We start from the raw sequence: 11,833 nt of genomic DNA, 5'->3' as shown, positions 1-11,833 counted from the left end.
TTACTATCCTTCTTTTCTAGTCTCTTGTCTTCACAAGTGGTCTGCCGTTGTGCTTGCTCACCAAACTGTAGCAACCAGTAACTTGTTCTTTTGGCTAGGCTGGAGGCCAATATCTTTTCCTTCATTTGTCATCTCCACATCGGTTCCAGCCACCCTCTAAGGTGTGGCTGAGACTCCCAGCTGATTGTGGGCCTTCTGGGTCCTGCAGCTCTTGGCTATAAGATGCACAAAGTTACTTTGTGCAGTGGTCCCAACTCTCCAGTTGATGCAATCAGCTCTTTTCCAGGGTCCCCATTGAACATGGAGAACTGCTAAAGATCTCCTAAATCATATGTTAGCTGGTAGGAGCCCTTTGCTTAACACTGCATTGCCATTTTTATTGTAGTCCAGTGTTGGAGAACAAGAAGTCTGTTCAGCAATTGCTCCCTCAATGCACTCAATAGCAAGTTGGCCCAGCCTTCTCCCCTTTCAAATTCTCTCCCAACCCCCTCTGGCATTTATCTAGGCATTGGGTGCAAAGGTAAAAGAACACCTGTGTCTGACCTTCTCTTTGCCTCACCATTTCCAGGGGACAGGAGAGCTTTTTCATTTTTTCCTTTTGCTATCTCATGACTTTTTTTTTTAAAGATATTTATTTATTTATTTATTTATTATTTATTTATTTATTTATGAGAGACACACGGGGCGGGGGTGGGGGCAGAGACACAGGCAGAGGGAGAAGCAGAGGAAGAAGCAGGCTCCCTGCAAGAAGCCCAATGCGGCACTCAATCCTGGAACTCCAAGATCACACCCTGAGCTGAAGACAGAGGCTCAGCCACTGAGCCACCCAGGCGTCCTGCTATCTCAAGACATTTCTTCCCAAAGTATCATTCATCCTCCCCCTCTTCCTTGGAGCCATATATGCAAGTTGGTATTTTAAAAACATTTTGTGTGATAAATGTAATACCAGTATGTAATGAGTAGAAGAGTGTGGTAGTGGTCCCTAACCTACTCTTGGAGGGCTAGGGTGGGGCTTCCTAGAAGAAGTGGCATCTGAGCTAAAACACAAAGGAGTTAAGTGCAGAAGCTGGTAAGAGTTCAAAAGGAACACATGCAAAAGCCTGGAGGCAGAACTTCGATGATTCAGAATGGCTTTGGCATAGAGCATGAAGGATGCAATGGCAAGAGACAAAGCTGAAACGATAAGCTGGAAAAAAATGAAAAAAAAAATGAAACGGTAAGCTGTGATCAGATCACACAAAGCCTCAAAAGCTTTGTTTAGGAGTTAACTTTATATTAAAAGCAATGGAAAGTCTATGTTTTGAACAAGAAAGGGACATGATCAAATGCATGCTTTTGAAAGATCATTCTGGTTGAAAGAAATGGATGAATATGAAGAAGTCAAAGCTAAGGGCCATTTTGTTTCCCCTCACTTAGGGGATTACCTACCATCTCAAATTTTATAAAGATAACATTAGAATAGTATAGAGTTGGAGGGTTAGTCACATCACCATACTTAAATGTTGAGAGATGAGGGATAATAACTGATAGCAGCCCAGGTCCTGAATGGTAAGGGACTAGCGAGACCCTTCTTTCATTCTGAGGAGGGGAAATAATGGGTGAGGTTAGCAAATTTGATAGCAGGAGGTTGTAAGTTATCTTTTGGGGTTTCTTTGCCCTGTAAACAGGAGGCAAAATCAGCCATTTTCCCATGAAGAGGAAGATGGCCAAGGAGTATGGCAAACACTGTTGGGTGACCCAATGTCATTGACAAAACCCACCCGCCCTGCTGCTTTCCCTCTAGAGGTTGAAAACCCGTGCTTTACCAGACACATTTGCAACAAGGACACATAAGCAAAATTTTCTTGGAAAATTCTAGAGTTTCTTGGAAAGCTTTTACTTTTCCTAGCAAAGGAGATGGCTGTGGCTGAAGCTCCTTTTCCTCTTTCTTGACTTGACCCTGGAGGTCATTCCTGGAGCTGGGTCAGCTCTCTTGCCTATCTGAGAAAATAAGCATGAGGGAAAGGCCAAAAGAAGGGCAGAGACCACATCTAGACCAGCCATTGTCCAGCTGCTGATTCACAGCCAGCAGCAACTCACCTCCAGATTTCTGGTTACAAAGCCTTACCTGTTTAAACCATCATAGTGGATTTTGCATCCAGAAACATTCCCAATACAGGAGGGTTTAAGGGCAGTAACAAATACATGATCTGGCCTCCAAAAGAATGAGAGGTAATGAGGGAACATAGGATTATACCTAATTATTAAAGGCCAAGATGAAGTGAAATTCATAAAAATACAAATTTCATTGGAAAGTGTTTGCTATCTGTGGAAATCAATCTAATGGAGGTACTAATATCATGCTAATTTTAAAAATCAAGGTTAGTCCAAGTCATATTAAATTTCCATTTAAATGAACTAGCATTAGGAGATCTATGTAAGTGTACGATTAACTCCCAGTAACACAAAAACACCTTTCAAAGTTTTGTCATGTACTTAGATGATATGACTCACACCACCTTCTGGGGGAGAAACAGATTATTCACAACGTAGATAACACAATCTCTTAAGGTTTATGGCAGCACCAACTGAAGACAACTTCCCTCAGAACACTCCAGGTTGTCATTTTATTCAAATAGTAACAAGAAACTCTGTCTTTCCATAATCATGCAATAAATCACAATACTTGTGTCTGAGGCAGTAGCTGCTTTCATAGATGGCTTGTTCCTTTCTTTAATTACAAAGAGAATGAGCCCAAATAAAGATTCTCACAATTTTAATAAATGTAAATATACAAAACCCAATATATATTCATATTCACTAGAGCTACAAAGTATAATCACTATCAGACAATTCTATAATCACAATTTACATTCACCTCTTCCCTTACCAATCTTATATTATCAATATTCTAAGTAGAGCACAGTAATCCCGTATTTGTTTCTGGAGTTATTCTCAGCACTAGATATGGTTAGATTTTCTGAAAGTACAATATTTATACTCCTCATCAAAGAAGTTCACTATGAGGCCCCTCTTCCCTTCTCCTAAGGATTTCCATTTTTGATGTTTGCTTCCATATTGGCTAACTGTGGCACCACAGAAAACATTATGAGGCATATATTCTTATAATACAGTTTTTATCAAGAATCCCTAGATTCTTGGAACATTATTTGTATACTGTCATGATAATTTTAATAACATACAAGTCATTTTATTTTTGCACAGGAAATCTGACTGACATGGGCAAAGTTCAGTGAACTCTTCAAACTGAACTTTAGTAATTTTGTACAAGGGCATCAAAACCCAGGGGTTCAGGTCTTGATAGTTTGTCGAGGGACAAACCTTAAGAATGCACATGACTCTGAAAAGGTTCTCTTGTGGTGCTTGAAACGTGCTCACATCTGATGTATAGCAGAAAAGGGGACTTGAACACTGGAGGAGAGCTGTTAGCTGGTAAGGGTTTCCTTTCGCACATACGCTGTGCTGCACCTCTCCGTTACAGGCCACGTTTGCTCGTATTCCATCAGTCTTATGTGAACTGTCTTTTCTTTATCTCTTTTTCATTTTAAGATGATCACGAATGTTATATAAGCACCCATAGATAGCCCTGTTTATTATAACATTCCTTACATTTATGCCACTCCCTAAGACATGCAGAGCCAATCTGCTGTATTCACTGAGTTATTTTCAAATTACATTGTAGAGATTATTTTTTGGGGGGGGGAGACGCCTGGGTGAGTTATTTTCAAATTACACTGAGTTATTTTCAAATTACATTGTAGAGATTATTTTTGGGGGGGGGGGGGAGACGCCTGGGTGGCTTAGCAGTTGAGTCTGCCTTTGGCTCAGGGCATGATCCTGGGTCCAGGGACCGAGTCCCACATCAGGCTCCCAGCAAGGAGTCTGCTTCTGCCTCTGTGTTTCTGCCTCTCTCTGTGTGTCTCTCATGAATAACTAAATAAAATCTTTAAAAACATTTTTTTCTACATAGAATATTACTTAGAAGGTGCCTGAGTGGCTCAGTAAGTTAGGTGTCTGACTTTTGATTTTGGCTCAGGTCATGATCTCAGGGGTGTGGGGTCAAGTACCACACCGGGCTTCTTGCTCAGTGGGGAGTCTGCTTGAAATTCTCTCTCCTTCTGCCCTCCCCCCTGCCACACACACCACTCTCTCTGTAAAAATAAATAAATCTTAAAAAACAAAAAAAAAACTTTACTTAGTATCAGTAACGTGTAAGCTTTTGTGAATTTTTGTAAGAGAGTAGGTCCCTTTACTCTTCTTCCACAGTGACCCTGGACATTTCAGCCCAGGTCTGAAGGTACACATTCTTTTGGGCCTCCTCAATCCTATTCTCATATTTTGAATCTAGTAACAAAAAACAAATGGTAGGGGTGCCTGGGTGGTTCAGTCAGTTAAGTGTCTGCCTTTGGCTTGGGTCATGATCCCAGCCTCCTGGGATCAAGCCCTGCATGGGACTTCCTGCTCAGTGTGGAGCCTGCTTCTCCCTCTCCCTCTGCCCACAGCTCTCCTGCTTGTGCTCTCTCACTCTCTTTAAAACAAACAAACACATGGTAAAAATTTCAAAAATTCTAATCTTTGGTCCAAGAATCCCAATGCTTGAGTTATGGAATTGAGGAAAACACTTATTTTTATACTGAGGAACTTACACATTCCTTCTCAACAGGGAAATATATTTGTCCAAAAAGAAATGTACTAGTTCATGACTTGTGTTAGTAATGAAAATAGAACATGTTTGAGAATGTCTTTTCAAGAGCTACCCTAGGGATGGAAATCTGAATTAAGCTGTAGAATCTCAAACATTTGAATTGACACTGTATTGATAAAGCAGGAGAGCAAACAACATTGACAGAAGATATTTTACATTCTCTCCTGTAGCTTTTATGACTTTTGAAAGCAAACTAGTGCCCACCAGAACTACGGAAATACTAAAGGAGTGTTCGTGCTTTGTGTCTTCTCTTGCTGAAAAAGCTCTGAGCAAATGCTTTGATTCCCTTACAACACTGATGGGACTTTTTCTTTCATGTGTCTCTTTCTATGTCTGAGAAGATTTGAGCTCTGACTAAAGGCTTTCCCACATTCATGACACTTGTAGGGTTTCTCTCCAGTGTGTGTTCTTCGATGCTGAATCAGGACGGCACTTCGGCTGAAAGCCTTTGCGCACACGTCACATGTGTAGGGTTTCTCCCCACTGTGGATTCTATGATGGAGGATGAGGGCTGAGCTCTGACTAAAGACTTTGCCACATTCATCACACTTGTGTTGCTTCTTCCCAAAAGGGTTTCTCTGTCTTCTTGCAAACTTGTCATCTTGTTCATAGGTTCTTCGATATGTGCAACTCTGAGGAGCGTCCATAAGAAGGGTGTTGGAAACAGTGTAATGCAGTTCCATGGCTGGAGAAGTCTTCTGCCTCAAAGCTGCATTCACATTTAGAGTTTTTGTGTCTTTAGCTGAAATAATACACAGAAAAGCAATGTCACCAGTTCTCTGTACAGAAAGAAAGAAAGGGGGGCACCTGGGTGGCTCAGTGGTTGAGGATTTCCCTTTGTCTGCCGTTGGCTCTGGTTGTGATCCCGGGGGGTCCTGGAATCAAGTCCTGCAACAGGCTCCCCATGGGGAACCTGCTTCTCCCTCTCCCTATGTCTCTGTATATCTCTCATGAATAAATAAATAAAATCTTAAAAAAAAAGAAAGAAAGGCAAATAGAATGACACAAAGAAAATCTATATGGATTATTCACTGGCTAGCATGTTTGTAAAACAGCATCACAATGTAGAGGATGGAGATGGTAAGTCAGAAAATATTGAGAAGACCAAAAGACAAAAAAGGGAAAGATTTATATAGTGAGGAGACAGTCAACTATAAAGTTGAAAAGTTCCACACAAAAGGTAGGATGGTAAGTAGAGGTACAAAGATGTATCAGAGACTGAAGAAAATCTGGAAGAAATGGGACTAAAAGATGAGGAATTATGGGAGAAGCAGAGAAGCAACTGAAGGAGAGGAGCCAGATGGGGCAGCAGGTAGTAATTAAATAAGACTTAGTACGAGCATCAATAAAAAAAATTTAATAATGATAAATGAAATGAAGAAAGCCAAAGGGTCAAAAATGAATATGGAAAATAAGGTCAGAAAATACAAATTAGGGGGGTGGGGGGAGGATTATAGACTAGGATAACTGACACGTCAAAACATCAAGGGTAGCACAAAGTACTCACTTATGAAAAAGCCCTACCCTTAAATGTATTTTATAGTATTAGTTGACTGCCATAGTTACTGGTGTAAATAGAAGTCATTTTGTAAATGGTAAAGACTCTGTTACAAATTCTAAGGTGACTCCAACATCTGGTCCCCACCATCAAAATTCAAGGATGTCCACTTTAGCCACTTTTATTCAACATTGTACTGGAAGCCCTAGCCACAGCACTCAGACAACATAAAGAAATAAAAGGCTCCAAATTGGTAAGGGAGAAGTAAAACTCTCACTATTTGCAGATGACATGATACTGTATCTAGAAAACTCTAAAGACTCCACCAAAAAACTATCAGAACTCATAAATGAATTCAGTAAAGTTGCAAGATACAAAATCAATGTACAGAAATCTGTTCCTATACACTAATAATGAAGCAGAAAGTGAAATTAAGAAAATAATCCCACTTACAATTGCACCAAAACCAATAAAAGATCTAGCAATAAATTTAACCAAAGAGGTGAAGGACTTCTATTCTGAAAACTATAAAACACTCATGAAAGAAATTCAAGACAACGCAAAGACATGGGAAGATATTCCATGTTTATGGATTGGAAGAACAAACGTTGTTAAAAATGTCTATACTCCCCAGTGCAATCTACAGACCTAATATAATCCCTGTCAAAATACCAACAGCATTTTTCACAGAACTAGAACAATCCTAAAATTTCTTTTTTTTTAAGATTTTATTTATTTATTCATGAGAGACAGAGAGAGAGAGACAGAGACAGACACAGGCAGAGGGAGAAGCAGGCTCCATGCAGGGAGCCCGACGTCGGACTCGATTCCAGATCTCCTGGACTGAAGGCGGTGCTAAACCACTGAGCTACCTGGGCTGCCCCAATCCTAAAATTTCTACGGAACCACAAAAGACCTTTAATAGCTAAAGCAATCTTGAAAAAGAAAAACATATCTTGAGTATCACAATCCCAGATTTCACGTTATGTTACAAAATGACAGTAATTAAAACAGTATGGTACTGGCACAAAGATAAACATATAGATCAGTGAACGAAAATAGAAAACCCAAAAATAAACCTATAATTTTATGGTCAATTAATCTTCAACAAAGGAGGAATGAATACATAATGGGAAAAGGACAGTCTCTTCAACAAAGTGTTGGGAAAACTGGACAGCTACACCCAAAAGAAATAATCTGGACTACTTTTTTTTTTTTTTTAAGATTTTATGTATTTATTTGACAGAGAGAGCATGCGCTCACAAGCAGGAGTGGCAGCAGAAGGAGAGGGAGAAACAGACTCCCCGCTGAGCAGGAACCCCCACCCCCCGCCCCCATATGGAGCTCAATCCCAGGACCCTGGGACCATGACCTGAACCAAAGGCAGATACTTAACTGACTGAGCCACCCAGAAGCCCCTGGGCCATTTTCTTACATCATTTACAAAAATAAACTCAAAATGGATTAAAGACCTAAACATGAGACCTGAAACCATAAAAATCCTTGAAGAGGCAGCCCGGGTGGCTCAGCGGTTTAGAGCCACCTTCAGCCTGGGGCCTGATCCTGGAGACGGAGGAACAAGTCCCACATCAGGCTACGCATGGAGCCTGCTTCTCCCTCTGCCTCTCTCTCTCTCTCTCTCTGTGTGTGTCTTTCATGAATAAGTAAAATCTTTTTTAAAAAAATCCTTGAAGAGAACAAAGGCAATAATCTGACATTGGCCATAGCAACATTTTTCTAGATGTGTCTCTTGAGGCAAGGGAAACAAAGCAAAAATAAACTATTGGGACTACATAAAAATAAAAATTTCTGCGCAGCAAAGGAAACAACCAATAAAAGTAAAAGGCAACCTACTGAATGGGATAAGATATTTGCAAATTTATTTATCCAATAAAGGGTTAGTTAGCATCCAAAATACATAAAGAATTTACATAACTCAAGACCCAGAAAACAAATAATCCAATTTAAAAATGAGAAGACAAGAATAGATATTTCTCCAAAGTAGACATATAGATGGCCAACACACACATGCAAAGATGCTTAACATCACTTGTCATCAGGGAAATACAAACCAAGACTACGATGAGAGAACCTCACACCTGTCAGAATGGCTAAACTAAAAAATGCAAGAAACAAGTGTTAGTGAAGATGTAGAGACAAAGGAATGCTCTTGCACTGTTGGTAGGAATGCAAATTGGTGCAGCCACTGTGGAAAATAGTATGGAAGTTCCTCAAAAAGTTAAAAAGAGAACTACCCCATGATCCAGTAATGGCACTAACTAGAAGATATTTATCCCCCACCAAGCACAAAAACACTAATTCAGAGGGATATATGCACCCTTATGTTAATAGCATTAATTATAGTAGCCAAACTATGGAAGCAGCTCAAGCGTTCATCTATAGATGAGCGGATAAAGAAAATGTGGTATAAATACACAATATTTATTATGTAATGTGTGGAATATTATTCAGCCATAAAAAATAATTAAATCTTGCCATTTGCATCAACATGGATAAAGCTAGAGAGTATTATGCTAAGTGAAATAAGTCAGCCAGAGGAAAACAAATACCATATGATTTCACTCATGTGTGGAATTTAAGAAACAAAATAAATTGAGCAAAGGGAAAAAAAGGGGGGGGGCAAACCAAGAAACAGACTCTTAATTACAGAGAACAAACTGCTGATTACCAGATGGCAGGGGGGTGGGGGGCTAAGGGAAAAAAGGGATGGGGATTAAAGTGTACGGTTATCATGATGAAAAAAATAAAATTAAAAAACAAAACAAATTTAAGAGAGTCCTCTGTGAGGACATTTGGAGGTAGAATGTTGTTATTGTCAACACTGGGATCCCAAGACCTGGCTTTGAGGCTGATAACTTTTGCAATTACCACAACAAAAAGCTACCAAGGCAGGGATGGTTCCCTCTTGATCCTGATGGAGTATGAAAATACTTTCATTTCTCTCTTAGCTAAGCCAAGACAACTGCTAGACTAGGGGTGTTAAGTGCCTCTACGAGCCTCTTGTCAACAAACAAATATTTTCTATGTTTTTGTATTTTGATTTTCCTATATTTTCTTATCAAAATCACCTTGTAAAAACTCTAACCTTACTTAGCTGATCGACCCCTGTGGAACATGGAAGCAGTGCTGGGGGGAGAAGAGGAGATCCTTCCAAGTAGGGTTTCCCGTCTTCATTTCTGACTCCCATTTTATCCAGCATGATCATCTAGAAGGAAGGCCTCTGCTCAAATGTCATTCATCAAAGAAGCCTTCTCCACCACTTTAGTTAATAAGACTGTGTCCCTACCTTATTTAGTAAGACCCGTCTCCCTTATTTTGCTCTGCTTTTTTTCCCACAGCCTTTATTTTTTTAGTATCTGCAACAAAAGAACAGAGTGCTAAGCCAGCCATTTTGCAGCACTTTTGCAAAAAGTACTGCAAGCAGCAGCAGAGGCCAGTTTAGGATGTGAGAGAGTAGAGAAAAATATTCAAGTCACTATGAGAGGGCAGTCATCTTGGCAGAAATATGGTGATTTGAATACTAGATGCCACTAGTAACCAAGCAAATAGCTATACAGAAAATGATGACGTGGACTAGTGGTCTGTAGACTGTGACTTTCGCCAAGCCTGTGGGCTGATTCTACTTGCTCTTGCTTCAGTCAGTGTAGCTGTGTTTTCATCTGTTTTATATACTGGAACTCCATGTAAAATATCATGCTTCTTTAAAAAAGGCTGAAAAATCCCCATGGACATGATGCCAAGGATTTAAAAATCTGAAAGATATTATAAGAGAGTCTGGAAAAGAAACAAGAACAAAATCCTGAGGACAATCATTAGCACAACATTTAATAGTGGAAGTCTGCACAGTGATGAGGAGGCAGGAGGGGAGATTTGAGACCTCTTGCAGAAAGCAGCTGAGATGTGTGTGGTGGGCTGAGAGGCCACCTTTGCCCCCACCATGAACGGAATCCTGCCCCTCACCTTTTCGAATTGAGTGACACTCCCCTGATGCCAATGGCAGCTGCTTCTTTACAGGCTTGATCTGGCTACTTGGTGACTCCTCCTGAGTGATTTCCCAAGATGTCAGCTTCTCTGCAAGCATGTCCTCACTTTGTCCAAAAAAGACCTAGAAGCAGGTAGGTATAACAGAGACTGAAGAAGGGAATCATGTTGGGGATAAAATAATAGAGATGGGCGCTTGGTGGCTCAGTTGGTTAAGCCCCTGCCTTGGCTCAGGTGGTGATCCTGGGGTCCTGGGATCAGCTGTATCCAGCTCCCTGCTCAGCTGGGAGCCTGCTTCTCCCTCTCCCTCAGTCGCTCCCCCTGGTTGTGAGCACATGCTTGCGCACACTCTCTCTTTCTCTCTCAAATAAATAAATAAAATTTTTAAAACAAAACAAAATAAAATAATAGAGAAGAAACTACATAGAAAACGTCCTGGGATACAGAAAAAGGGAGGAAGAAAGCAGAGCCACATTCTATGAGTATATTTACCACCCTACGTGGTTAGCGAGTAGGAGTATAATTTGAGAACTCTACCTGCAGTCATGCCCCAGAGCTCCTGACTCAACCTGGTCACTCATCCCCACAAGATGCCTTTTTACCTGCTCAGTTGGCCCATCAAGCTCTTTTTCCAGCTCCTCCAGCATAGTCACGGCTTCCTCTCCATTTTCAGGCTGGTACTCTCGAAGCCAGGCCTGCAGCTCCTCAGGCAGGATAGCCAGGAACTGCTCCAGCACCAGCAGCTCCAGGATCTGCTCCTTGGTATTCACCTCTGGCCTCAGCCACTGATGGCAAAGTTCCCGGAGCTGGATCAGAGCCTCCCGGGGCCCAGGGGACTCCTGGTAGCCAAACTGCCTGAACCGCTGGCGGAAGGTCTCTGGGCAGGAGCTGCTTCTCCAGGGGAGGCTGGAGTTCAGATCACAGGTCTGCTCTTCCTTTTCCATCTTCACTATCAAAATGCTGTCAGACTCCTCTGAAGTTTGTAGAAAGAGTGATGACTTTCTCAGCTTTAAAGACATTTGGACTGGGAACAGATAGATAGGTTTTAATCTTCAAGAAGGTAAAGTTTTCCTTAAGTATGATGAAAGAAACAAGTGGGAACAAGACACAGACAAATGTTTCCTTAGAACAATACATCTAAGAAATGGAAGACTGTACAGAAAGCACTGCCCTTAATCTTAGTATAAAGCAAGCTTTCAAAGAATACTTCCTTAAGAAATCGAAGAGCTAAGATGCATTAATTTACATGCATGAGTAATTCCCAATTTATTCTGTAAATCATGCACACGAGGCTGACTATCATAGTAAGAGATCATCCAAGATTGCGCAGGAACTCCAGGAGATCAGGAGTAAAGGAAGCTTGAGAAAAATTGACTCTGGGGCAGGCTCAAAGAGCCAATTAATTTTTTTGCTAGCCTGATGCAAAGAGTGCTAAGAAATAGCACTCATAAGAGAAGTACTTTCATGTGGATTTTTTCAATGCTTATTATTAATCAGTATTAATATAACATTAAGTCTAATACTATCAAATAGTATTAAGACAATACTATTTTGATAGTAACCATTCAAAAGAAAAAGTAATTGCATATTCCTCCTTCTTAATGTGCTTCCATTTATTTCATATTTAC

General features: G+C 40.6%; 1 protein-coding gene across 5 annotated transcripts in view; it reads right to left on the bottom strand.

Annotated features, from left to right (window-relative positions):
- Positions 1-2,599: 2,599 nt before the first annotated feature.
- Positions 2,600-11,833, bottom strand: part of ZNF396 (zinc finger protein 396) — a 77,052-nt gene continuing 67,818 nt past the window's right edge. For all 5 annotated transcript variants that reach the window (XM_055323939.1, XM_055323941.1, XM_055323938.1 and 2 more), the window contains exons 2-4: positions 10,808-11,229; positions 10,185-10,329; positions 2,600-5,447 (exon numbers count right to left, since the gene is read on the bottom strand). In XM_055323939.1, the coding sequence (XP_055179914.1) occupies positions 4,993-5,447; positions 10,185-10,329; positions 10,808-11,224 (1,017 nt within the window). In that variant the 5' untranslated portion in view covers positions 11,225-11,229 and the 3' untranslated portion in view covers positions 2,600-4,992. The remainder of the gene's footprint in view (positions 5,448-10,184; positions 10,330-10,807; positions 11,230-11,833) is intronic.

This window comes from Nyctereutes procyonoides, unplaced genomic scaffold, assembly GCF_905146905.1.
Source record: "Nyctereutes procyonoides isolate TBG_1078 unplaced genomic scaffold, NYPRO_anot_genome, whole genome shotgun sequence".
In the NCBI taxonomy this organism is placed as follows: domain Eukaryota; kingdom Metazoa; phylum Chordata; class Mammalia; order Carnivora; family Canidae; genus Nyctereutes; species Nyctereutes procyonoides.
The sequence above is the reverse complement of the archived record's forward strand: the minus strand, read 5'-3'. Positions and strand labels throughout refer to the sequence as shown.